Below are 27,592 nucleotides of genomic sequence, written 5' to 3' on the forward strand. Positions count from 1 at the left end.
TGGTGCCCAGCCATAATTGGGACCAGGACCATAGTGACAGAATGGTCCTAGACCCCACAGGCCAAGCAGAGAAGGGAGCAAACCAGAATTATCTCGCCATTTACTTGCCCACCCTGGCCTAGAAATAGCTTCCTGTTGTTGAAGTTCCTGGAAAACAGTTTTTTTTTTTCCTTTTTCTAAGAAGTGGGATTATGGGGCACCTGCGTGGCTCAAATGGTTAATTGCCTGCCTTCGGCTCAAATCATAATAATCTCCAGGTCCTGGGATCAAACCTCGCATCAGGCTCCTGGCTCAGCGGGGTAGTCTGCTTCTCCCTCTCTTCTCCTCTCCCCCTGCTTGTGCTCTGTCTCTCTCAAATGAATAAATTAAAAAAATTTTTTTAAGATTTTATTTATTCATTCATAAGAGACACAGGGAGAGAGAGAGGCAGGGACACACAGGCAGGGGGAGAAGCAGTCTCCATGCAGGGAGCCCAATCAATCCCAGGTCTCCAGGATCAGGCCCTGGGCTGAAGGTGGCACTAAACTGCTGAGCCACCCGGGCTGCCCTAAAAATTCTTTAAAAACTAAAAATCAGGATTACATCAGAGGTTAACAAACACACCATAAAAAGAGAACATTTTGCAGTCCAGTAAGTTTAGAAAATATTGCCTCTCAAATTCTCATGTATAGTTAAATGCTTTGACAAATGGCATAGTGAAGAAAAATTGTTGAACTTTACTCTCCTCAGCATCTCCCACACTTACCAAACCAGAGCTCTCTTTGAGTATACCTATTAATTAATACCAGGACACTTCTGGTTCCCATCTGCTTTTTTCCTTCAAGTGTCTAACCTCAGAAAGAGGTTGCATACCTCCGAAACATGTTAAGATGGGTAAGCTCTAGTACTCGTGTCCCCACATAACATTTTACTCTGCTTCATGTGATCTTCCAGCTGAGCTGTCTCCATACGTGGTCTGATTTGTTCTTTCTTCCCACATAGCCCAGTGCATGGAAAGCTAACAGAATGGAACACAAATCAGGATCCCTTTCCTCTGGCCGGGAGTCCGCCTTTACCAGTCCAATCTCTGTTACCAAACCAGTACTGGCTGGTGGCGCAGTTTTAAGCTCTCCTAAAGAGGTGAGTTGAGGGACACCTGGGTGGCTGAGCGGTTGAGCATCTGCCTTCAGCCCAGGGCGTGATCCTGGAGACCCGGGATCGAGTCCCACGTCAGGCTCCCTGCATGGAGCCTGCTTCTCTCTGTGCCTGTGTCTCTGCCTCTCTCTCTCTCTCTCTCTGTTTCTCATGAATAAATAAAATATTTTTTTAAAAAAATAAAAAAAATAAAGAGGTGAGTTGAAGATAAGGCCAAGCAGCCTTTTCTGCAATTGCCAATTTGCCATTTACTAAAACTAAGATAGACGGTGTGACATGTACAGCTCTAATTCCATTTCTTTTGTAGTGTGCTTAGCCCAGAGATGGGCAGTAGCTGAGTGGAGTAGTCTCTGTGTGGTAGACTGGGTCCAGCCTGTGGCAGACCGGCATTGTGGCTTGAGTCTGTAAAAAGATCAGAGGTGCTGTATAAGCCATCCAGTCTTAACTGCAAAAACCCTGCGAAGCTGAAGTCTGTTTAAATGAAAAGGATAGTTTATTTTTGGTTAAAACAAAACAAAACAAAACACAGTGATAATTAGGCTACCAGATTCCAGAAATTAATACCATGTAGAAGTGACCCAGAGAATCCCAGTTCTTGCTGTTTGCTATCAGGAACAACCTCTTTGTGTTATTTGCCCAGAGTCCCTCCAGCACTACTCCTCCAATTGAGATCAGCTCCTCTCGCCTGACCAAGCTGACCCGCCGAACTACCGACAGGAAGAGTGAGTTTTTGAAGACTCTAAAGGATGACCGGAATGGAGACTTCTCAGAGAACAGAGACTGTGACAAGCTGGAGGATGTAAGAGCATAAGGTTTTTCTGGGGCAGCAAAGGGATTTTCCTGTGTTGTATATGTGCTTTCTTAAAGTCTTGAATTGGGTAATGCTGTAAAAAGTTGGTAAATTATAGAAGCTTTTATCAGGATTATATTTAATTGCAGTATAAGGAAATCTGAAAAATAGCATAAAACAAGAGGGAGGTTTTTTTATATCCCACAACAGGAAAGTTAGAAGTTGCAAGCTAGGGCAGCCCGGGTGGCTCAGCGGTTTAGCGCCACCTTCGGCCCAGGGTGTGATCCTGGGGAACCGGGATCAAGTCCCACGTCAGGCTCCCTATGTGGAACCTGCTTCTCCCTCTGCCTGTGTCTTTGTGCCTCTCTCTGTGTCTCTCATGAATAAATAAATAAAATCTTTAAAAAACAAAAAAAAACAAAGAAGTTGCAGGCTAAGAGATTAAGCTCATTGGGATTATCAGAAAGCTTACAACTTGGGATGCCTGGGTGGCTCAGCTGTTGAGCATCTGCCTTTGGCTCAGAGCATGATCCCAGGGTCCTGGGATCAAGTCCTGCATCAGGTTCCCTTCAGAGCCTGCTTCTCCCTCTGCCAGTGTCTCTGCCCCTCTCTCAGTCTCTCACGAATAAATAAATAAAATCTTAAAAAAAGAAAAAAAAGAAAGAAAGCTTACAACTTTTGGTCACCTTGGATTAGAGTGGTTTTGCCCTCTATACTTCCCCTCTATATTCTGGTTAAGGAAAGGACAGGAAGCCAAAAACCTGAAGGAAGATAATGTCTGTCCCTTTTTAAAATGCTTTCTTAAAAGCTACACCCTGCAATGAGCACAACATTGGCCCACTGTCAGATGGCAGCTCCTAGTTGCAAAAGACTCTAGGAAGGTGAACTTTTTAAAGTTGAGCACAGTAGTTCTCTAGTCCAAATTGTTAAGACTAGAGCATTGATACTGCATTAGTATCAATTCACATCTACCACCATTGACATAACCTGAAGTTAAGATCCTGACCAGTTGGTAAACTTGAGAAATCTTAGTAAGATAAGCAAATCCTCTTTTTTTTTTTTTAGATTTATTTATTCATGAGAGAGACAGAGAGAGAGGCAGAGACACAGGCAGAGGGAGAAACAGGCTCCATGCAGGGAGCCCGATGCAGGACTCGATCCCGGGACTCCAGGGTCACACCCTGGGCTGGAGGCAGGTCCCAAACCAGTGAGCCACCCAGGGATCCCCACAAATCCTCATTTTTAAATGGGGAAAACGTGTGGGCTAAAGTTGTTTTCTGGAGAGCGGTTTCCTCAGTTCTGACTCCTTAATCTTATAGATTATGTATCTTGCCACAAAGGATCATTATTTTTTTTTTTTTTTTTTTTTTTTTTTTTACAAAGGATCATTATTAAACCAAGTGTGTCCTTTCTTATTTCAGTTGGAAGACAACAGCACACCTGAACCAAAGGAAAATGGTGAGGAAGGCTGTCATCAGAATGGTCTTACTCTCCCTGTGGAGGAGGAAGGGGAAGTCCTCTCACACTCTCTGGAAGCAGAGCACAGGTAAGTGAAGATCAGATCACAGGGCATGCTGTGTATGGCCTTTAAGGAGCTTGAACATCCTAAGGCATATCAGATTGAGTCTAGCCTACAGAGAAGTGTCTATGGGCACCATAACTTGTTCTCGTTTTATGCCCCAGCTTGGTCTGTTGCCCACTGGGCTTTCCTGTACAGATTTGCCAGCTTTGCTTTCCAAGGTTTTCATGTAGTTTAGTTTCAGACTCTGTTTATAACTCCATTTGGAGAGGGGAACTTGTTTTCTAGGACTGCTGTGCTGGCCCTTGGACCCTCCTAGCCCAAGTGATCCATTATAAGACCCCTTTAAAGGGCCTTGGGAGGTATAAGATCCCCATGGATGGATCTTATTCTTTAAATGAGGGTCTTAAACACAGAGCCACCAATGGTTTGAGCACCTGGATAGCAGATGGGGGGCCTGCCATGTGTGGCAGTACCTTCCTGAAAGGAAGTTCCTATCCCGAAGAACTTTAGGAGTCAGCAAGATCACAAGAGTATGAAGGAGACCACATTGCCATGAAATTGAGAGAACTTAGCTACATGTGGAGATGTGCTAATTTGCTTACAAAAGACAAAAGTGAGATTTATTTCTTTGTTCTGTCTGTCAGAGAGGGCCCTTACACTTTGGCTCCTATGCAGTCTTATTTTCTGCTGCTGCTGCTATCTCCTGTCTATAGCTCTTATGCTCTGGAAAGAGCAACTGTCGAGATCCCTCGTTTAATTCAAACAACTAAGTAGCCATAATTAAAGCTTATCCCACTGGGGAGAGGCACCTGGGTGGCTGTCAGTTGGATGGCCAACTCTTGATTTTGGTTCAGGTCATGATCTGGGGGTCCTAGAGTTGAGCCCTGCATCAGGCTCACTTAGCAGAAAGCTTGAGGATTCTCTCCCTTCCCTCCCTGCCCCCCCTCCCCGTGCTCATATACTTTTCTCTTTTACACTCTTTTCTCTCTAATTAATTAATTAATTAATTAATTAATTAATTTTTTTGAAAAAAAAAAAACTTATCCTACTGGGGAGAAAAAAATTTAAGGGACTACCATTGCCCCTGGGTGAGTTAATTTTCTCTGGAAAGTTGTGGGCTTCCCACTTGTGCTGAAAGGTGTCATATTTTCTTTGCCTGACCTCCCTCTACCAGGTTATTGAAAGCAATGGGATGGCAGGAATATCCCGAAAATGATGAGAATTGCCTCCCCCTCACAGAAGATGAGCTCAGAGAGTTCCACATGAAAACAGAGCAGGTATGTCCTAAACCTTTCCTGGAGACCTGTTAAGGATGAGGAAAGAAAGGAACCAGGACAGTCCTTGCACTTGGCCCCAGTTTAGTGTGAGAGAAGGAGCTCGGAAAAGAAAATGTAAATTAAGTTGCCATAGAAGAAATACAGAGGAGCATATCACTGCCTAGGCAGTAGGGATCTCCCATAGTGGACAAAAGAACTAGGTCAGGCTAGCAGATCTCAGAAACTAGTATGTTCTTTCATCCTGGCAGCTCTACCCCCTTATCAGAGCCACAAGGCTGTGTTCCAGAGTTAGGGGCTGACCTGGGTCTCTAGGGAAGCAGACTCGTCCTCCCCTGCCTCCGGCCCTGAGGTTTGCCTCTGATACTTTCTCTGGAGCCAAGAAACAGCCTATTTGAATTTATTCAACAAATAGTTGGATTCTTTTTGTGGGTGAGACACTGCCAGGTCCTAGAGTATATAGCAGTGAACAAGATAAATGGAGTCTGCAGACCTCTTGGATTTTACATTCTGGTGCTATTTATATTTATGGTATTTATATTTAAAGGACAAATAACAATGGTATTAAGTCCTATAAAGAGAAATTATGGTTGACATAAAGACTTCGCTACTCAGAACTACACCCTTGATCCTTGTCATCATCTGAAACCCTACCTACTGAGTCAGAATCTGCATTTTCTTTTTAAGATTTTATTTATCCATGAGAGACACACAGAGAGAGGCAGAGACACAGGCAGAGGGAGAAGCAGGCTCCATGCAGGGAGCCCGATGCAGGACTTGATCCTGGGACTCCAGGATCACAGCGTGAGCAGAAGGCAGACACTCAACTGCTGAGCCACCCAGGCGTCCCAGAATCTGCATTTTAAAAAAAGATCCATAGGTGATTGATTTGCACATTAAAGTTTGAAAAGCAGGCAGCCTGGGTGGCTCAGCGATTTGGCGCCTGCCTTCAGTGCAGGGTATGATCCTGGAGACCCGGGATCGAGTCCCACATCAGCCTCCCTACATGGAGCCTGCTTCTCCCTCTGCCTCTTTCTCTCTCTCTCATGAATAAATAAATAAATAATAATTAAAAATAAAAAATAAAGTTTGAAAAGCACAGCTATAAGAAATCTTGAATCTCTTAGAAGGGCCCCCTCTTGGGACACCTGGGTGGCTCAGCGGTTGGGCGGTCTGCCTTTGGCCCAGGGCGTGATCCCGGAGACCCGGGATCAAGTCCCACGTCAGGCTCCCTGCATGGAGCCTGCTTCTCCCTCTGCCTGTGTCTCTGTGTCTCTCATGAATAAATAAATCTTTTTTTTTTTTTTTTTAAGAGGGGCCGCCTCTATATTCTGTCTAGAATTTTGAGTACTGGCCTTTTCCAGGGCCCGCTGCCACTGTAGTTTTTGACAGTTTTCTCTTTTTCCTGTGCTAACTGTAGCTGAGAAGAAATGGCTTTGGGAAGAACGGCTTTTTGCAGAGCCGCGGTTCCAGCCTGTTCTCCGCTTGGAGAAGCACTTGTAAAGCAGAGTTTGAGGACTCAGACACGGAAACCAGTAGCAGCGAAACATCTGATGACGATGCCTGGAAGTAGGCATATAAAGGCTCACAAATCTGACCCAGTGAACTCAGCTTGTGTGTTTAGGGAGTTATACAAAAGAAATCGTTCTTTTCCTTTTCTTATGTTGTTGAATACTTCATGCACAAGGGAAATAATCATATCCCAAAGAGAGAGCAGTTGGCTTGTTTAGCTTTTGTTGTTGATGTTCTTCCCGGTTATCTGCTTAATAGAGAGAAGTTTGTGTGATGGGAAAGAATTTTTAAATACACACACACAGAGACACAGTATATATGGGGCGATGCACAGGTGGGAGCTGGCTGTGCAGAGAGGAGGAGACACCGGTCTGCAGCGACAGCTTCTACTACCAGCCCTTGGGGCACTCACCCCTGTGCTCAAGCAATCATTGTCAATGACAAAGTGACTATTGAAGTTATAATTGTATTAAATTAATGCTAATAATTTGGATATTTTATTTTATTTTTGGCTGCTCGGGTAACGTTAGCCCTTAACCAAGCATACATGGTTTGTTTTTTCTTTTTCTTTCTTTCTTTCTTCCTCTCTTTCTTTTTTTCTTTCTTTCTTTCTTTCTTTTCCTTCTTGGGTACAGCTGTAAAATATTTGGATATAGGAAATGTTGTGTTATTCTTGCAGCCTTGATATTCAGGGTGGATTGTAAAATATAAATTTTTGTGAGATTTCAAAGATTAAGATTATTTTGATAACATTATTTACAGATTTAAAAGATGTGGTTATCACAAGTCTGTTGAGGGGAAAAACTACTGCATAAAATAACTAACTTGGAATAAATATTTTGCATCAGTTTGGATTGTCTTGTGTAAGTAGTATATTTCCTTTAAAATTAGATGAGTGGATTCTTTGGGGGAAATACTTCCAGAAGTCTGAAGGAAGTCTGAATTCAGACACAGCTGTTTCTCCTTTTAGCAGATACTTTTTTGATGCAGAAAAACTTGTGCAATAAATTATCAGTAATAAAATCAGAAACCCAAGTTTCCTTCCTGAACCTGATTTTCACTTGCCTGGGTATGTATCACTGTGCCTATTTTAAGGAAGGCCTGTATCTCAATTCTCCTGCTAAATAAAAACATGGGAAAGCCTGTGCTGTCTGGGTGACCAGTGGAGGAGGCACAGTTTCCATGCAAGGTTCACTTCCCAGCAATCTCTTTACAGCCCTGGCATTTTGCAAAGCTCTGGGGATGCAGGGAATGCCCGGCCCAGGAGGGAAGAGAATAAACAGTTATATTAAAACTGAAACGTTAGGCCAAAACCTGTTGGACAAGAAGTTACAGTAAGCATTTCCTGACACTGGCACTCTTTGGCCATCTCTGCACGGTCCCCAGTGGAGATAGGGGTCCGAGATCGTACTTTCATGGGAGACAGCCAGCAGTAACAGCCCTAATTGCATGTTAGAAAGATCACCAACTGGGAGTGTCTCCAGAAGGGATAGAGGTTAGGGGCAGAAAGAGCCGCAGGACATTTGCTAGATTCTAAAGGCTAAGAAGGCAGAGACCTGATCTGCCACCTGTACAGGGTCTCTCCCAGTGTTGTCAGCAGTTTATGTAGCAATGGTGGTTGAGATGAGAGCAGTAAGAACTGTATCATATTTCATTGAATAAATCTTTTAAGACATTATGTTTTTTTAAAAAAAATGTCTTAAAACATTTAGACAGGGGCACCTGGGTGGCTCAGTAAGTTGAGTGTCTGCCTTTGGCTCAGGTCATGATCCCAGGATCAAGCCCCACATCCTGCTCCCTGCTCAGTGGGGAGCCCACTTCTCCCTCTGCCACTCCCCCTGCTTGTGTTTGCTCTAATAAGTAAAATCTTTAAAAATTTAGACTGTTAGATAATGACAATTTCAGACAATGTTTAGACTTCCTCTAAAACAAGAACAACTTTTCTTAAGTTGTAGGACGCCAGGGTGGCTTAGTCTGTTAAGCTTTCGTGTCTTGATTCCGGCTTAGGTCATGATCTCAGGGTTGTGGGATGAAGCCCTGAGTCCAGCTCATTGCTCAGCAAGGAGTTGCTTCTCTCTCCCCCACCCACCCTCCGCCCCTACCCCCACTCATTCTCTTATCTTAAAAAAAAAAAAAAAAACCTTGCCAATTACAATACTCCATTGTCCTGATTTCAGTGTTAAAATGTGAGGAGAAAAAAGTGCATCATAGAATCCGTGAAATACTGTAAAATGAATTACGTTGTAAAAGCATTCAACTGGAAATTTGGGACGCCTGGGTGGCTCAGCTGTTTAGCATCTGCCCTTTTGCTTGCTTGAAATTAAGCTGGCTAAGATCACATGCTCTGAAACGCTTGTAACCTGTTGCTGGTCACACCTCGGCCTTACCTGGTGCGGGGGACGCTACTGCAAGTCCGTCCCTGCTTGTTTAGGAAAGGGAGCCGAGAAACGGAGTCCCTGCTGGAGTTCCTGCCACTGGTGGCCGAGTACATATGGGGAAGTGGCCGAGCTGGGTCAGCACAGGAGGCCTGCTGGGCCCCGGGCCAGCCTCCGGTGAAGGAATACCTACCCTTCTACATCGGATTCCCTCATCTGCTTCGTTACGTCCTCCTAGAAGTTTCATCCCTTGGGCTGCGAATTCTCTTCCCTCGAGAGACAGAACTACTCAAGAAAACAGGAATCTGGGAACGCACATTAGGGAAAAACTGCTCGATTTGGTGCCACAAAAGCCGTTGTTGCGGGCGAGCTTCGGCTTAGGGGAGGGACAGGTTTCCTGGCCCAAAACCCACAAAGGCAGATGGCTTCTTTCCCCAGGTGTTCCCCAGCATGGGGAGTGACACTAACCTGGGCGACATCTACTTGGGATGTCCTTGGATGAAACAAGGACAAGATTCGTCCCTGGTGGAGACTGGAGTGTGTGACAATGAGCTGGCCTGGGGCAGCTGCCAGGGCAGGAAACCCAAGGGGTTACCTCTGAAGGGCCTCAACCGTGCTCATGGAATGGCGTGCAGCCCACTTGGTGACGCTTCTTCAAGCGGGGGCTCCTTCCAGGGTGACCAGCCTTTCCCCACCCATGTTCCAGACCTGCCCAGACCTGTAGTTGCTGCCCGGGGAGCGGAGTCTCCTCCCCAAACATACACAACCTGGCCTTGCCTCAGCCTCTAGCTTAGTTTCGTCCTCCCCCTTGGCCCTGCTCTGTCCTCCCTACCGCAGGTCCCGGCTGGCGGAGCGAAGGGTCCCGTCCCATGGCCGCGTCCCCTGAGGAGCCAGGGCTCCTGTCCTGCGGGTCCTGTGACATGGTCTTCCGCTCCTGGCCACTGCTGGCCACCCACACTCAGCGCTTCTGCATTGGCCGTCTGACCCGCGAGGTGACCCCGGGTCATCCCCCCCCCCAAAGGGCCGCGTCCGTGGTGGCACAGGTGGGTATTGAAGCAACTCGGAGCCTCGGATTCATCCCACGCCCTGTCGCCAGGTTGTGTCACAAGAACACCAGGGCCTCCCAGACCAGGAGGCCAGCGAATTGGCTCTAAAGCAGCTAACCGAGGAGGTACTCCCCGCTTTCCCCACTGGCTTGAAAGGAAGCCTCCTCCCCCAGGCCCCTGCCATCTTGGGGCAGGTTACCCCAACACAGATCGCGGGTTCCCGTTACGTCCAGGTGCAGCGGCTGTGGCTGTACCTTCAGGACATGCTGCCCTGGATAACAGAGGTCCCCAGGGGACTAGAAGGGCCCCGGAGGGAGGCGCCTGCGCCCGGCCCCACCGCCGAAGCTGCTGGAAGCCCTGGGGAGCGGCTTCGGGCGCTGCAAGGGACTCACGCAAAGCGGGTGGCGGAGACTGAGTCGCAGAGTCGGGCTCTGGAGCGACGCCGCGAGGGTGAGGGGAGGGGAGCCCCCGCCCTCGGCTTCGAGTTTGTCGGACCCTTTGCGACTCGGTCCCTTAACGCCTCAGAACTAAGCCAACGCCTCCAAGGTTTGGCCCAGACCCGGGCCGGAATAGCACGCCTCCGAGGCCTGGAGCGGGAGCTTCGAGAACTCCGGGCGGAAGCCAGGCGATCGCGCGGAGCTCTGGACGCGCTGGGGGCGCAGGTTCGGCTGCTGCAGCCCGAGCCCGGGTGAGAGCTCGCGCGGGGGCTTCGGCCGGGGGGCGGGGCCGGGCGGGGCCGAGCTGGGGCCGGGGCGGGGCAAGGCGCGCGAGGCGGAGGGCCCCTCGCAGCGGGAGGGCTGCACGTGCCCCCCGGGAGGGGGCGGGGCTTCCGGGGGCCCCGCGTCGGGCGTCGGGCGTCGGGAGCCGCAACGTCGGGTCCGCGCCCCGCCCCCCCGGCCCCAGGACCCGGCCCCACGCCTCGCGAGAGGCGGAGCTGTGTTGCCCGGTGCTGCAGGCCACCCCGGCGACTCTGGCTGCCGAGATCGGGTAAGGACCGGGGGCCGGGGCGGCTGGGGCGAAGCGCTGCTCAGTCCTGGAAAATCCCTGCTGCGTCCTGTCCGCCACTGCGTCCCCAGGGCCCTGCGTGAGGCCTACGTTCGAGGCGGGGGCCGGAACCCCGACGTTCTGGGCCACATGTGCCAACTGCAAGTGGAGGCATCAGCACTGGATCTGCGGCGGCTGCAGCCCCGCAGAGGTGAACAGGTGGAGCCAGCGGGAGGGCCTCTCGGAAGCCGCGGCCTTAATTCTGGGAGGAGAAAGGGCGGGCGGGCGGGAGGCGGCTTTGGTGTGGGAACCACCCGAAGGTGGAAACCGTGGGTGGCTCTGTGGCAACGGCTAGTTGGAGTGAGTCCAGCCCTGTCCAGAGGCTTTGGAGCTGGAGAGAGCTGCTCGGATCCGATCGCACCAGCTGGTCACCAGGGGTCAGAGGTGACAGACTTTTTCATCGCAGGAAGACGGACAGGTGCCGCCCTGGAGGAGCTTCTGGCAGTGGAAGCTGAAAACCGGCGCCTGGAGGCAGAAATCCTGGCCTTGCGGATGCAGAGGGGCGCAGGCCCTGCGTCCTGGGGTCAGCGAGCGCCCTTGCCCCGCGCCGTCTCGCTCTCCCAGCAGGCCGAGCTCAGAGGAAGGGGTTAGAGGGATCACGCGTGGGGACTGGGCGCGCTGTGGCTGCACGTTCCTGTCCTCGCCATCGCCGGCCGTCAGGGTGAGGGCCTCTCAGCCCTGGTACTTGCCGCGGCCCGCGCACGGCTGCCCTACCCTTAACTCTGCTCCCAGGGCCCAGGGAGCCTCGTCCCGTGGTGGATCCCAGCCCGTGCCTGAGGAGGGAAGATCCCCCACGCCTCCCTCCGCCGGTGGCTCCTCCGCTGCCGCCGCGTCCACCTTCGGCAGGCGTCCTACTGAGTGGCGCCGAAAAGGCCGTGAGGGCCCAGGGCGTGGGGCCCGGGCAGCTGGTTTGGGTAGTTGGGAAGCCGGGGCGCCTGGGGCCGCGCCGGAGTCAGCGCTTCCCCCACTCACAGCTGCGGGCCCTGGGAACCATGACCAGGAACCTAGGCCTGGATCCGCACTTCCTCCTGCCCGCTCCTGACGTTCTGGGCCCTGCACCCTACGACCCTGGGTGAGGCCTGCTCCCTCTTCTGATACTCTGAACTGGAGACCTACTAGGAAGAGCTAGGGTTGGGGGGGGGGGGGTCAGGGTTGAGAGTTGGGGGGGGGGGTGATGGGGCTTATAGGTGCCAGCTGAGACCTGTGTTCTTCAGGGCTGGCCTGGTCATTTTCTATGACTTCCTTCGGGGCCTTGAGGCTTCTTGGATTTGGGTGCAACTGGTAACTGGCTTGACCCGCGATGGACAGGATACAGGAAGGGCCACAGCATTGCCTCCAGCCCTTTGCTTGCCCCCACCTCCAGCTCCGGGGCCCGTGGGCAACTGTGCCATCCTTGCCAGCAGGCAGCCTGTACCCAGGTCAGGACGTGGAGACCGACTCCGGTGCTTTTTAAATGAGGCTCTTCCCTCATCCTGCTGAGTTTTCTCATCTGTATACAGGGCTGCTGGCTCAGAGAGCTGCCCAAGGAAAGAACAGTTCTGGCTTCTGACACCTCGTTTTGGTTGTTTCTAGACTGCCACCTTCACCATCAGTATCCCTGGTCTGTGAGCTACAGGCCTGGCAGGGGCTGGCAGGGGCTGGGGAACCACAGCCAAAGGCTTGGGCCTCCCTGGTGCTCTTTGACTGGGATCAAAGGGTGCTGAGTGGACGTTGGCGTCTTCCACTTCGGGCCCTCCCTCTGGACCCCAGCCTTAGCCTTGGACAGCTGAATGGAATTCCCCAGGTGAGTGTGGAGGACAGGGGCCAGGTGCTCCTCCAGGTACAGATGGATGCAGTACCATTTCCTCTCTCCAGGTAGGTCAGGCTGAGCTCTTTCTGAGACTGGTTAACGCAAGAGATGCGGGTGTCCAGACACTGGCAGAGATCAACCCAGCAAGCACCCAGGAGTACCAATACCCACCTCCAGTAAGGGCCTGCCCAGAGCTGGGGACACTAAGGTGTCATTGGCGTGGTTCAGTGCCAGCATTTGTTGAGCACCGTGTTCCAAGCTTTCTGTGAATTAACTCCTTTAACTATGTAAAGGGATAAAATCAGCAGTGAGGTTTTTAACCTGGTAGTCAAGATATACTTTAATTAGGTAGTCAAGATATTAACCTCTTGCTAAAGATAAATTTTTCCCTGTTCCACAGATGTCCTGCTCACCTTCACTAGAAGCAAGCTCCCTTGTCCCCACAGCTGGCTTTGTCGACCCCCCTCCTCCTGCAGAAGAGCCCCTCCGCAGCAGAGTCAAGGACAGATGAGGGTTTGGGCCCTCATCCCAGCTTTGACTCACCCCCTCTGGTTTTAAGGAACGTGGACATGAGTAGCTTCCCATACACAGAACTAGGACTTTAGAATGAGGCCTGTTGCCAGACCTGCAGCTTTACTACTCCATGTTCTCAGGGGGTTTTAGACAGTAAATAGCAGATACAGCTCAAGATAGGAGGTCCAGGGATCCCTGGGTGGCGCAGCGGTTTGGCGCCTGCCTTTGGCCCAGGGCGCGATCCTGGAGACCCGGGATCGAATCCCACATCGGGCTCCCGGTGCATGGAGCCTGCTTCTCCCTCTGCCTGTGTCTCTGCCTCTCTCTCTCTGTGTGCCTATCATAAAAAAAAAAAAAAAAAAAAAAAAGATAGGAGGTCCAAGCACAGCTTTACCACCTTCCACAAATAATTGGCGTTTCTTCACCAGTTTTCCTTTTGTAAAACAGGTTTTTTTTTTGTCTCCCCCCACCCCCACCCCATGTGAGTTCTTGCAATATTGCCTGAAATATAAATTCTTTGAAATATGAGCAGGGGCCACTCTTTGTTAAAGGAACTTGATAAATTTGTTCTCACCTATTTTTTTGTTGTTGCTGTTTTGCTAAAGCCCATCTTGTTGCCACACTTCTTCATTCAGGACATCCCCTGGGAAGCCTTCGGGGCTATAAAGGTCCCCCATAAACTAGGCGCTCCCATACCTTACACACTTACAGAGGGTCACATGTAAAATCTGGCTGAAATTTGATATCCGGCCTAGCCCCAGAACCCAGTGTCAACCAAAGGTCAAAGGCCTAAAATCTTCAGGACTTGGAAGAACATGCAATACAGGGGTATCTTCGGGAAGTCCAAAGCCAAAAATTCTGGAGCCATGAGTTACCATGACCAGCCCAGAAAAATTCCAACCATTTCCCTTATATTTCTTTAGAAAACAAAATATAGACTGAAAAACTGCCTCGGACATTGGACATTCAAATAGCAGTTTCTGAAATACTGTCCAGTGCACCAAAGTAGCCCTGTGGGTGGTCAGAATTACTATATCCCATTAGGTAAGGGCAGGCCCGATCCCAATAGTAACTGGTGCGTAAAGGGTTTTTTTGTTTTTTTTTTTTCTTGGCGTAACGGGTTCTTAAACTAAGGGTCACAGGGGCAGAAGCAGTTCAGGCAGGAGGGGTCTCCCACTAGCCTTGCACCCTGAACAGGAATGAGGTCTCAAGGGGATGGCTTTAATATCAGAATCCTGAGCAGCCCAGGTGGCTCAGCAGTTTAGCGCCACCTTCCGCCCAGGGCGTGATCCTAGAGACCTGGGATCGAGTCCCAGGTCAGGCTCCCCGCATGGGGCCTGCTTCTCCCTCTGCCTCTGTCTCTCATAAATAAATAAAATCTTCAAAAAATATTATCAGAATCCCGAGCACCAGCACTCTTAGACTGGGCAGCCAAAACTGGTGGCCCAGTTTCTTTCAACCCCACATCCCACATTCAAATGCTTGAGACAGCACAGGATCCCACTGGAAAATCTTTAAACACAAGTCCAGACCAGCAACATTTTTTAGCGTCTTTATTTGAGAAGTCAAAACTGCAGATGGGTAACAATTTGGATTCAAGTAATAAGATATATTTCAGCCTTTCTGTACAAAAAACAAAACTTCACCAGCCAGCCTCCCCACAAATTGTTCCAACTACATCCAAAGCATCCAGTCTCTTAGCCACTTTCAAACCAGAAAGCTCAATTCTACACAGCACACCGGTTTTTTTCAGGGGTCACCTTCCCCCACCCCTCCCTCACAAGTTTTCTTCAGAGTTCTTTTTAAACCAGGACAGAATTATTGAACCCCAGTTGGAGATTAGGTGCATAAAAATTATCACTTTAGGGCCTGGCTCAGGCAGGTAGGTTACCAGCTCACAAAGTCCATCAAACAGTATCAGCACCAAAGAGCAAAGATCTTAACCAAGTCTTGCTTCTATAGCCCCCATCAAAGGAAAGCACCAAAATGAAGGGGTTTGCAAGACAGCAGTCCGGTATTTAAAATGGGAAAAATATATAGCACCATTGGAAAACAAAGGGCCTATGGCTATGCTTGATTTGATCACCTCCACATTAGACAGGAACTTGGATGAGAATTTCCAACAGATCAGTACAGAAAGGGGGAGGGGGGAACACCTTTGACCACTCTATAAACCCAGAGTGCTCCAAGGCAGTTTCAGCCAGTATTTAAGAAAAAAAAAAATCATCAAAGCCTCAACCTTTGCTTACAATCTTTATTGAAGTTATACAAAAAGAATCCCCCCAAAGTGAAAAAATACATTATATACAAAAAGACTTTCCCTCAGGAGGAAGGCTCTGTGCCCTCTCTTAACATGCAGTGCTCTCAACTGTAGCTCCGGCCTCCACTGTCCCCTCCACTGCTGACCGGCTTTCAGCCTGATTCTCAGCCTGGAAGATAAATAGGGAGCCTGGGCATAAATGACCCTAGTTTAAGCTATTGTCTTATACAATCAAGCAGGCCTTAGAGCAAGTGAACAGGTCTCCTAAACCCTGCTAGGCTCCCTACACTACTAACAGGACAATTACCACAAAATGTAAGGCCATATCCTAAATTATCTATAGTAGGGCTGACAGAGCCAATGTTCATACATTACTTGGAAAGGGAACCCAATGGTCTTGCCAATCAAGTGCCTTCTCATACATTCATTAGAGTGGGACCTATGATATGTATATAGTTTCCATTCATCAATGAGAGAGACATCCTACATTCTATAACCAAAGAGTTCCCTGCATTGTTCCTATAAGGGTTGCATTCAAGTAATACAAACAGTCTCAAGGTGAGGAACATGCACTTAGGAGGACTAGCTTCCCCAGGGCCTGAGAACAAGGGGAAATAAGGCAAGAAGAGTCCAAGCCCTCTTTAACTGCCCACCTCCTCCTCCATGTTTTCTGAAACTTCATTTCCACTGGAGACGGCATCCCCACTGCCTCCATTGACCTCCAGCTCTTGTTTGGCCTTCTTTGCATCATCTTTCCGGGGACTCTCTTCCTCTGGTTTCCTCTAAAGATATAATTGTGAAGGCTTCACAAATGTGCTGAATGTTTTTTACAAGAACTGCAAAACTTTAACAACCCCTTCACACCTCTCCTCCCCCATTGCTGCCACCCCATGGTGCAGATATCCTCAAAAGTGGGATCCATGGCTCTCAGGGCCTCTCTCATGGCCACAGGAAGCAGATGCCAACCTCTGCTCGTACAATAAATTAGAAACCACAACATACCAATCCAGCCTCTCTACTGGGAAGGGTGGGAGTGTGAGGAATAGATCTGAACAGTAAGCCAACCCCAAGTTTGTGAATCCAGAAACAAAGGAATCAGTCTCCCACAAGAGAAAAAAACTGTAACCAGCAGGAGAAGGCAGACTCAGAAGTTTAACTATCAGCAGGTCTGCAGCTCAATGACTATCAAAGAAAAAGAAGAGCCAATGTGAGCAATTCTCAACAGCTTTCCCTGATAGTCCTGGGCCAAGAGGCCTGGAAAATTGTCAGAACACATATTCAAGTGAAAACAACCTTCACTCAAATACTCACCAACTTCACAAAACGAATGCCTTATCACACCAAATACTAGGAAATGATTCCTCATGTACCATGTGAAGCAAAACAAAACAAAACAAAACAAAAACAAAAGCAAACGGAAAGAAAATAGAAGGGAAATGACCACATGTAGATTTTACCTTCTTTCTGACAAGGTGGGAAATATCAGTCACACAATTTGATGAGGAAGCACCATCTGTTGGTTTTCTACTGGCAACCTGACAAAAAGGACTTTATTAACAATGTACAACTACACAGGACACAAACAGGCCTAATATTAAGTGACAAAAATAACCTGAATACTCACCATGGAGACTGAAGTGCTGCCTCCACTAGGAGTGAAACCTGAAGTAGAGCTCTCCACCTGTGTGAGAGGGGACAGACCCAAGTGGGCCCCAGAAAAGAACGTACCAGGATCACCCACACACCTACCACAGGTATCTACCAGTTATCAAATAACTGATTAAGACCTCAATACTACTGGGCCTACATATAATAGCAATTTCATCCATCCCCACTTTACCTGCACCTGCTACCCCCAAACTGGGGATTTAGGCACAGTGTAGATGTTAAATTAACTCCTCCATATCATGTCATCACCTGTGGCATAGAAAGCTCCTTGATATTCCAGCAGTCAAAAGCAGAGCCATAGCTAAAAGCCATCAATACCTTACTAATCTATACAGAGGAGTTCTCAAAGATGGAAGTAATAGCTTACATTTATTAAGCAAACACTAAAGTAGCATGCTCATGGTCACATACAGATATATAACCCAGTCTGACTCCAAAGTATATTTCTTAAGCATTATACCATTTGATAAGAATAATTAGATAAATGCTCACATTCTAACTACCAACTCCCTAGAAACCATGTCATGGTTCCTAGGCAAATGGAACATTAATGCCATGAGCCTTCCAACAATATCAAACATTCTATTATCAAAACTTTAAAAGGAAACCAAACCAACCAGAGTTGCTTTCAGAGCTAATTCAGCTACATTCCCACTACGCTGGGACTCCTTTGCATCTTCTATCTTCTCTCTAATTTCAGGAAGCAGTTCCTTCAGCTCTTCAATTTCTTTCTCATATTCAGTAGATGATCCTTCAGCCTCCTTCATCTGCTCACTCAGTACAGCTACAAAAACAGGCTGAAGTGATCAGTAAGAGTTACCACCAAAGGATCCATTTTTATTTTTATCTTGTCGATTACTGGATCCAGTCAAGCTTATCAACAAAGGGTTGATGATCACTCACCCATTCTCTTCTCAATGACTTCAATAGATTTGCTGAACTGTGCCACTGCCTCATCATACTGAGAGTTGTATCCATAGGCCAAGCCCAGCTGGTAGTGGGTCTCTGCAAGAAGACGATCATGGGCTTCCAGGTACTGTTCTTGCAGGTTAAGGCAAGCCTGGAACTCCTCCACAGCTTGGACATAATTTTCTAATAAAGAGAAAAAGAATAGCAAGCAAATGGATGGGATTTAATATATAATACTTCTAATTTTTTTTAAAGATTTTATTTATTCATGAGACGGGGGTGCGGTGTAGAGACACAGGCAGAGGGAGAAGCAGGCTCCATGCAGGGACCCTGATGCAGGACTCAATCCCCAGACCGGGATCATGGCCTGAGCAGAAGGCAAACACTCCACCATTGAGCTACCCAGGTGTCCTAATACTCCTAATTTTATTTTATTTTATTTATTTATTTTTTAATACTCCTAATTTTAGATCACTGTACAGGAAACTGGGGGTGGGAGTAAATGACTAAAAAAGACTCAGAAGAGATTTTTCACTATTCTAGGAACTATAGGAACCCAAACCAACTGCCATGTTAAGCCAACTGCCAGGGTCAGTTAAGAGTCTGCCTTCAGCTCAGGTCATGATCTCGGGGTCCTGGGATGGAGCCTGATGTCACAGACTCCTTGCTCAGCAGACAGCCTGCTTCTCCCCTGTCCCTCCCCCTGCTTGTCCTCTCTGTCTCAAATAAATAAAATCTTATTTCAATTGCCCACAACTGATGATCAATTAAGCTGAATTTTAAGGAATTAGAGGAAGAATTGGGTAGAGGGGAACATTAAAGGAAAGAGAAAATGTATTACCAGATTCAACACTAACTTCTCCAAGTTTAAGATGTGCCTGTGCAGCATAAAGCTGAGCTTCTTTTGTTTCTTGCCTGAAAGGAAAAGATCAGAAATCCTAATAGCATTCATCCAAGCCTAACTGATATTCTTCCAACCTCCAAACTCCCAACCTGAGCCTAGAAACACCAAAAGTTTTACCTTTTAAAAATGATCTTTGCTAAATCCAGCATATCCCAGGCAAGCTCTAGATTCCCAATCTCCTCCTCTTCGTTTTCTTGAAGAGACTAAAAGGTATATCCAAATCATTGGTATTATTCAGAAGACAGGCATTTTTAAATCACAAATCTAAATGTATCATTTAATACAGCTTAAAAAAAACCCCACAGGATATAGGATTCAAAATTTAGACTTTCCCCCTAAAACCTACAGAAACCTAAAACCCTATAATCTTTCTCCAAGTTATCACCTTATGTGAATGGTATCTAACAGTGACATGTTGAGTCCTATCTTAATAGATAGGACATCCTGGGATTAAATGGATGTGTGGATTCTAGGCACAAATAAAGGGTCCCCAGTCCCTAACCAAGAAATGGCTATGATAATAAGGCCTACCCTAGTAAGCTACAGTCCTACAATAAGAAAGCTGAAGATGATACTGAATAATAATTTACCTTGTTTTCAAGAAGCGATTCATTTGGTGTTTCTTCAGCCTTGTCATTTTCTTTATCCTCCTCTTCTGAGCCTTCAGTTTCTGTAAGCAAAAATTCCTCAGTATTGAGAATACTAAAGCTATCTTCTAACTAGTCAAGATTCCAATATATGCCAGTCAAATAACCTATATTCTGAGGTAGAACACGCCAGATACTAAGTTAATATATGAACCGCATATGAAGTCAGTGATTACAGTCTAATTCAAGTATAATCTAGATTTAGATTGTATATCCTATAGTGTCTGTGGTTTACATCTTCACTGATCAGAAGGCTGTCTTTCTTCTAAAAGTCAATCTGGATCATTCAGATAAAAAAGATTAGCTACTGTAGTCTCTTAGTCACTAGAAGCTCCCATCTATTTAGCCAGCAGCACTTGGAGAACCCAGCAAGTGTTCCTGGTGTCTTTAAGCAGCCATTTGTTATACAATACTAACAAGCTGAGAAAGTACAAAAGTTAAATTACTCCAGTCCATTCAGAACAAGAATGCTCAAGAGACTAGCTTTCCCACAACATAGCTGTGAAGAGAAAAGCATAGTCCTTAGCAACTCTAACCAATGAGCATGCCACAGACTCCAGCCAGCTCTAGCATGTACAGAATTGAGTGAGCAGTACCAAAACCAATTGTTTTACTCCACTATAATGTTAAAATTTGTAGCCATATTGACACTATTATTTCACCATATTAACATACAGTCACAAGTCAACTGCCTTAAAAAAAAACAAAAAAAAAGTCAACTGCCTTTAAGGACAGGCTGCTAATAAATAGCAATGTCAAGTGATTAAAAATGGGCTTTGGGGGGCACATAACAATGCATGAATTGGGAATAACGTGCCTACCTCTGCCATTTTTCATTAAGCATTTTATTTTAACACAAGCAAAAGAACTCAAATAAGGTCTCCTAACAAGCTATTATGGGAACATAAATATGCAATTAGGCCTTAATGCCATGTCAGGTTAAAGGACTTTTATGTTTAGCAATACTGCCTCAGAATGGGAACAGGCACAGAAAATTCCTAAACATTATAAATTAATAAGACAATCTAAAGAAGTTCTCTAAGAAAGGTGCGTGGCTGGCTCAGTTAGTGAGCATGCAACTCTTGATCTCAGTGTTAGGAGTTCTAGTCCATGCTAGGTGTAGAGATTACATAAGAAATTAAAAAAAAAAAATCCTCTAAGAACCAGTTACAGGCTAATTAACCTATAGCAAACTATTTTATCAAATGGCTCACTTTTCCCCTGTTGATGCTGACCATGTAATTTAGTACTTCTGAAATAAATACCATCATAATACACCATTATCTTTCTGTACCCGTATTTCCAAATCATTTGTATACTCAGTACTGTTAGACTAGATGGGTGGTTTTATTAACAATACAGTCCATTCTCAAGAATTCTCTAGACAAGGGACGCCTGGGTGGTTCAACAGTTGAGTCTGCCTCCAGCTCAGGGTGTGATCCTGCAGTCCCAGGATCAAGTCCCGCATTGGGCTTCCTGAATGGAGCCTGTTTCTCCCTCTGCCCATGTCTCTATCTCTCTCTCTCTCTGCTCCTTCTGCCTATGGCTCTGTCTCTCATGAATAAATAAATCTTTAATAAAATTTCTCTAGATGGGTGAAGTTTATCTATGAAACACTTTTACCTTCTTAATTTGTAGGAAAATTTGACAAAATATGTATTGTTATTCTGTATTCTTAAATTATCTCGTATCTGTTTCTATTCATACCAGAATGCCAGGTGACATCTAATTTGACATAAAATCTTATTTTTACATCAAATTTTAAAATTAAAATTCTTATGATATCTGAAAAAAATACTGGTTTCCCTTGAGAAATCTGTACTATCCTCAAGGAATGGTGGAAAGGAAGCTAGGTTATGAGAAAGCCATTACTTTAAAACAACACCTTCCAACCTGGTAAGTTATACCCAGATATTGGAATGCCTTTATGTCCTCAGTAAAGTGATCTGTTAAAATATTTTCCAAGCCTCTCTAAAAATGGAATCTTCTTTATAGTTGCCTTGGAGAAAAGGGAAACACAGCTTTATACCATTTCTCTGATTTGCAGCCTGTTCAAAAGTTAAGGGCACAGAACAGCACAAGAAAAATTCTTAAAGACAAAGTAAAGGCAATCTGCTGATTCTCTGGTTACTCTAGAACTCGCACAGGATTAAGTCAGGTAAACACTACAGATTGACCAGTATAGTCTGAGAATGGCCAAGCTCTGTGCCTAAAATTTAAAAACTTTGGGGACGCCTGGGTGGCTCAGCAGCTGAGCGTCTGCCTTCAGCTCAGGGCATGATCCTGGGACCCAGGCTCAAGTCCCACATTGGGCTTCCTGCATGGACCCTGCTTCTCCCTCTGCCTAGGTCTGTGCCCCACCCCCCTCACTCTTTCTCTGTCTCTCATGAATAAATCAATCTTGAAAAAAAAATTTTAGGCTTTGTTCACTTACCAATCATATCTAGCATGACACTTAGAAAAGAACAACCAACTATCTTTATTAGGGATATGGACAGCCTGAGAGGTGGTAGAAAATGGGATTTTAAGAGAAAAACTATGGGGTGCCTGGCTGGCTCAGTCAGTAGAGCACTGGACTCTTGATCTCAGGGTTGTGGGTTTGAGCCCCACATTAACTATAGAGATCACTTAAATAAAATCTTAAAAAAAAAAAAAAGAGGAAGGAGATGCCTGGGTAGCTCAGCCAGTTAAGCATCTGCCTTCAGTTCAGATGATCTCAAGAGTCCTGAGATCGGGCAGCCCCGGTGGCGCAGCGGTTTAGTGCCACCTGCAGCCCAGGGCGTGATCCTGGAGACCCTGGATTGAGTCCCACGTCAGGCTCTCTGTATGATGCCTGCTTCTCCCTCTGCCTGTGTCTCTGCCTCTATGAATAAATGAATAAAATCTTAAAAAAAAAAAAAAAAAGTCCTGAGATCAAGGCCCACACTGGGCTCCCAGCTGTGGGAAGTCTCCTTCTCCCTTCTCCCTCTGCCTATAGCTCCCCCAGCTTGTGCTGTCACTCATTCTGTCAAATAAATAAAATCTTAAAAAAAAAAATACTTAGAAGATTTTTTGCAAGCTAATGTTGCCACATAAAGAGGAGAGAGGAATGCCTGGGTGGCTGAGTGTCTGCCTTTGGCTCAGTGTGGTCCTGGGATCAAGTCCTGCGTTGGGTCGCCAAAGAGAGCTTGCTTCTCCCTCTGCCTAGGTCTCTGCCTCTGTGTGTCTCTCATGAATAAACAAAATCTTAAAAAAAAAAAAAGTGACCGGAGAGGCATGTTGGTGACCAGATGTTTAAAGGACTCTTGGGATCCCTGGGTGGCGCAGCGGTTTAGCGCCTGCCTTTGGCCCAGGGCGCGATCCTGGAGACCCGGGATCGAATCCCACATAGGGCTCCAGGTGCATGGAGCCTGCTTCTCCCTGTGCGTATGTCTCTGCCTCTCTTTCTCTCTGTGTGTGTGTGTGTGTGTGTGTGTGTGACTATCATAAATAAATAAAAATTTAAAAAATAAATAAAATAAAGGACTCTTGGGGGCAGCCCCAGTGGTGCAGCAGTTTGGCGCTGCCTACAGCCCAGGGCGTGATCCTGGAGACCCAGGATCGAGTCCCACATCAGGCTCTCTGCATGGAGCCTGCTTCTCCCTCTGCCTGCGTCTCTGCCTCTCTCTGTGTGTGTCTCTATGAATAGATAAATAAAATCTTTAAAAAAAATTAAAAAAATAAAGGACTCTTGGTTTCTGGCTCAGGTCAATTGCAGGGTTGTGAGATCAAGCCCCCAATGAGGCTCTGTGCTGAACATAGAATCTGCTAAAGTTTCTCTCTCCCTGCTTCACTTGCTCACTCTCTCAAATATATAAATCTTTAAAAAACAAATAAATAAAAAGAGTGACCAGATAAAAGTCGCCTTCCTCACTGTGAGGTAGGCTTGAGAAGAATATACATTCATGTCAGATCTAGGGTCTGATTCTAATTCTATGACTTAGTGTTTGACCCTAAACAAGTAACATAAGCCCTAAGTCTCAATTTCTTCATGCTCTCCCCAGAGGAGTACTACCTACTGTATAGTATTTTTTTGGAATCAAAAATAATTGGGACGCCTGGGTGGCTCAGCGGTTGAGCGTCTGCCTTTGGCTCAGGGCGTGGTCCTGGAACTCCAGGATCAAGTCCCACATGGAGCTCCTGGCATGGAGCCCGCTTCTCCCTGTGCCTGTGTCTCTGCCTCTGTGTCTCTCATGAATAAATAAAATCTTTAAAAATAATAATAATAATAATGAATGTGAGGGAACTCTAACAATGTTACTTATAATCCAACTGAATAGTTTTTGAACTGGAGAAGCAGGACCTCTCTACTATACTATACCTTATTATTCAAAGTCCAAATTAATAGAGCCAGCAGATCTTCTGTCTTTGATCACTATCATTAAAGATTAAGACATGGTAGCTTTTTAAAATTGAGGCATTGTTTTTTTCCATAAAGAACTCCTAAAACCCAGTAAGCAGCCCAGTGGCGCTATCATTTAGCCAATTCACTTCTGGTTACCATGCCTGTGCTGGCTGGAGTGCAAGGACCTGCACATAGGTAGAATGTAGTTTTACCAGAATGAGCTGCAAATACTGATAGTGGGTCTTTGAAAATCTAAAACTGATGAGAACTCTTAAAGTAGTCTGTCAGTTATATGAACTAATAACTATTAACTGGAATATACCTGTAGTTATTAATATCAACGTTAGATAAGCCTTACGGACAGTAGAATCCTCAAATGATAGTACCACTCAAGTCAGACGTGCCAATTATGTAAATGCTAGAGGCTTATACATCTTGATGGAATTGAATCAAAATTAAACCAGTAATACTACACAAAGCATCCCACAGTTTATGTTCTAAGTAACAAAAACTTCGGTTTAGCAGCCAAAGCAAGCATGAAATGAGGGGGAAAGCAGCAAGAGGGCTAAATGTTAAGTTTTTTGTTATCTTTTGGAGGAGGCTAATTTAAAACTAATGTAAATAAGCCTCTGAACACTTCCTGAAGACTAAAAGTAAAAGAGAGTCACCAGAATTTTCACTGTGGTTAACTGCCTTCATTTAAATGGCATGCCTGCTTAAGTGTACCAATTCACTGGATTCTACTGCTCTAATCCTGCTTCCTAAAGCAGAGAATAGGAACCATGTGAACAGTAAATTAAATAATCCAGAGGCATGCAAGTGAACATCCATTCAGCATTCTCTGCCAGCCTAGCCCACTATTTCCCTACCTACTCCACCAGCCCCCATCCACCTTTATTGGCTAGTATGTACAAGTTACTGATAGCTAGCCAAGTCTCAGAAATCAGAGAAGGCCTATTTTGCAGTTAGTAAAAGCGTTAGTTTATAAGCCTGCTGAAGACTTGCATTTGACTTGCTCAACTTATCACAATCTTCTTAAGCTATCCCCATTTTCATTTAGCCCTTTTCTAATCCAAAGGCAGACGGAAAATCCTGAATGGAAGGCTAACTTTTACCCATGATTAGTGAGTCAAATCCAGAATGTACTCCACCCACTGCAGCTCTTGCATATCCCGGTTACCTTCACCCTCTTTCATCTGTTCTTCTCTTTCTCGTGTTTCTTCATTAGCAGCTATCTTAACTTTGTCTTCAGGCGATTTCTCAGGAGCCCCCCGGGCTACCTTGGTCTCAACCCCATCTCCAGCTGCCTCAGACTCTTCTATGGACAGCTTAGTTTCCTCCTGGCTAGGAACCAACTCTGCCCTGACCTCCTCCTCTAGTCCTGAGCCATCTTTTGTTTCTGTCAGTTCTTCTACATTAGTCTGTTGTTCAACAGGAGTCTGATCTCCTGCAGCTGACAATCCATTGACTGTACCATCCTTAGGGAGAACTGTGGCCTCCTGCCCAGGCTTCTCAGAGACTTCTGACCCAGCTTCTGCAGCTGAGGTCTCTGCAAGCTCTATTGTCACCTTTGGTGACTCTTCAGCAGGAGGCATTTCTTGCCCTACCAGCTGCTCAAGAACAGCCCTTCCTGGCTCATTTTCAGAGGCAGCTGCTACCTGCTCCTTTGGCTCATTCCCACCCCCATCCACTGGCTTGACTGCTGAATCTATAGGCTCTGCTTCTGCCTCCACTGCAGTATCCTGCTTTTCAAGAGTTGTAACAGGATGCTCTCCTGAAGCTTCTTTTGGCTTCTCCTCTATGTTCACAATTACTTCTCCCTGCTTCTCCTGACCTTTTTCTCTGCATTCATCTTGCACGTCAGTTCCACAAACTGATTTTCCTTCCTCAGCATCTGGGGCTTCCTGTTCTGGCTTCCCAGAAGTGACCTTGGCTTCATTCAGTCCTTCTGGTGCTGCTATTTCTTTTGCCTCAGTGGTTTCAGTTAACTGATCTGGAGTGGACTCAACTTTTTCCTGTAGTTCCTCTGCAGGCTCACTTATATCCATGTCTTCTCTTCCACCCTTCTCCATTTCATTCTCCTGCTCTTTATCAATTTCAGGCTTTACCAGAGACTGGTCTTCTGGTTTTTTTGCTTCTTCTTTTTCTCCCATGGCGTCATAAACCTGTTCTCTCAACTCTTCCCTTGCTTCCTCTACATGGTTAAAGAACATGAAGCATAAACATGTCTTCGAATTTAGTGATAAAGGCATAAATGGAAACTAAAAATACATTCCCTTTAAACCCTCAAACAGCCTGGCTTAAATTTTAGCAGATGGCCTAAAATATTATCTGACCCCTTGAGAAAAGCAAAGGGAAAAGTCCCAGATAGCAGAGCAACTTATTGCAAAAGAAACCCAAGCTCCTTAAATGAGATATTATTTTTACTTGAGCATTTTGATTATCAGTTAGGTTAAGAGATGCCAAGCTTTATGCTCTCCTCTAAACATTATAAACCTCCAACTAATATGTAAAACTCTAGTAGCCAAACTCCACTAAGAAGTTACTTTTCTTAGACAAAAAAATGTAAAAATACTCCAGAAGCACTGCTATTAAAATAACTGAGCTGGGGATCCCTGGGTGGCTCAGAAGTTTGGCGCCTGCCTTTGGCCCAGGGCGCGATCCTGGGGACCCGGGATCGAGTCCCGCGTTGGGCTCCCTGCATGGAGCCTGCTTCTCCCTCTGCCTGTGTCTCTGCCTCTCTCTCTCTCTCTATCATGAATAAATAAATAAAATCTTTTAAAAAATTAAAATAAAATAACTGAGCTGCGCAGACTTTTAAATATTTGCATTAGAAAAATATTTAAAGTTGCTATATATTTAAAATGTCAATTTAAATGACCACATTTATTGAGGAAATTAAGTTTTCCTTTTACAAAAGCCTGCTGTCAATTTCAGTAATTGGCTATCTCCACACTGTAGTCTCCACCAGATGCAGGTACGACCCAATGCAACTTAGGAGAAACCATCCAGGACAGGGAAAGACCTACTCCCATCACTTGTACACAAGAAATAAACGTCGCATCTCCTGAACGTCACACGCAACTCCACATACCATCTATGTTATCATTATTTTCTACCAGAGATTCATCTTCTGTTTTTTCTCCTTCCTCCTCTTCCACATGCACACCTTCTAGGGCATTTCCCAATACACCATTCTCCATTCTAGAACAAAAGGACAAAGCACCAAAGGTATGATAGTTAGAACCTAACGGTTTTTCTACAACAGAAGTTATAGTGCTATATTATAAAAGCAACAGAGAAACAATCAAGTGCAGAGAATATAAACCTTATTCATTGAAGAAAAGCAGTGATCAAAACTAATATAAATTAAGGCCATAAAAGCACTCAGAAAAAAAAAAAGCACACCCCTCATCCACCTGCCTAAAAAGCACCGATGACTCTATCAAAAGATCAATTTAGGGATCCCTGGGTGGCACAGCGGTTTAGCGCCTGCCTTTGGCCAAGGGGGCGATCCTGGAGACCCGGAATCGAATCCCACGTCGGGCTCCTGGTGCGTGGAGCCTGCTTCTCCCTCTGCCTGTGTCTCTGCCTCTCTCTCTCTCTCTCTCTGTGACTATCATAAATAAATTAAAAAAAAAATTAAAAAAAAAAAAAAAAGATCAATTTAGGGATCCCTGGGTGGCTCAGTGGTTTAGCGCCTGCCTTTGGCCTGGAGTCCCAGGATCAAGTCCCGCATCCAGCTCCCTGCATGGAGCCTGCTTCTACCTCTGCCTGTGTCTCTCATTAATAAATAAATAAAATATATTAAAAAAACAAATCAATTTATATTCACTTTACCA

At 46.0% G+C, this 27,592-nt stretch overlaps 3 protein-coding genes across 6 annotated transcripts in view; 2 read left to right on the forward strand and 1 right to left on the reverse strand.

Moving 5' to 3' along the window:
* Nucleotides 1–7,086, forward strand: part of GPBP1L1 (GC-rich promoter binding protein 1 like 1) — a 58,667-nt gene extending 51,581 nt beyond the window's left edge. For all 3 annotated transcript variants that reach the window (XM_055341631.1, XM_055341632.1, XM_055341630.1), the window contains exons 8-12: nt 982–1,119; nt 1,775–1,933; nt 3,346–3,470; nt 4,621–4,723; nt 6,141–7,086. In XM_055341631.1, coding sequence (XP_055197606.1) covers nt 982–1,119; nt 1,775–1,933; nt 3,346–3,470; nt 4,621–4,723; nt 6,141–6,293 — 678 coding nt within the window. In that variant the 3' untranslated portion in view covers nt 6,294–7,086. The remainder of the gene's footprint in view (nt 1–981; nt 1,120–1,774; nt 1,934–3,345; nt 3,471–4,620; nt 4,724–6,140) is intronic.
* Nucleotides 7,087–8,670: 1,584 nt separating this feature from the next.
* On the forward strand, nt 8,671–13,091 carry CCDC17 (coiled-coil domain containing 17). The gene is given in 12 exon segments (XM_055341486.1): nt 8,671–9,641; nt 9,674–10,341; nt 10,557–10,640; nt 10,730–10,848; nt 11,104–11,299; nt 11,476–11,545; nt 11,672–11,769; nt 11,912–12,115; nt 12,270–12,480; nt 12,552–12,662; nt 12,887–12,990; nt 12,992–13,091. Coding segments are annotated over 12 exon segments (2,130 nt in total). The 5' UTR covers nt 8,671–9,476.
* A 1,444-nt stretch (nt 13,092–14,535) lies between these two features.
* Nucleotides 14,536–27,592, reverse strand: part of NASP (nuclear autoantigenic sperm protein) — a 36,992-nt gene continuing 23,935 nt past the window's right edge. The window contains exons 5-15 of one of the 2 annotated variants that reach the window (XM_055341625.1): nt 26,845–26,954; nt 24,931–25,944; nt 19,331–19,410; nt 18,858–18,943; nt 18,678–18,751; nt 17,831–18,019; nt 17,545–17,711; nt 16,884–16,940; nt 16,717–16,794; nt 15,913–16,041; nt 14,536–15,428 (exon numbers count right to left, since the gene is read on the reverse strand). In XM_055341625.1, coding sequence (XP_055197600.1) covers nt 15,348–15,428; nt 15,913–16,041; nt 16,717–16,794; nt 16,884–16,940; nt 17,545–17,711; nt 17,831–18,019; nt 18,678–18,751; nt 18,858–18,943; nt 19,331–19,410; nt 24,931–25,944; nt 26,845–26,954 — 2,065 coding nt within the window. In that variant the 3' untranslated portion in view covers nt 14,536–15,347. The remainder of the gene's footprint in view (nt 15,429–15,912; nt 16,042–16,716; nt 16,795–16,883; nt 16,941–17,544; nt 17,712–17,830; nt 18,020–18,677; nt 18,752–18,857; nt 18,944–19,330; nt 19,411–24,930; nt 25,945–26,844; nt 26,955–27,592) is intronic. The other variant, XM_055341626.1, reaches the window with a different exon arrangement.

Source organism: Nyctereutes procyonoides, unplaced genomic scaffold (assembly GCF_905146905.1).
Source record: "Nyctereutes procyonoides isolate TBG_1078 unplaced genomic scaffold, NYPRO_anot_genome, whole genome shotgun sequence".
NCBI lineage: Eukaryota > Metazoa > Chordata > Mammalia > Carnivora > Canidae > Nyctereutes > Nyctereutes procyonoides.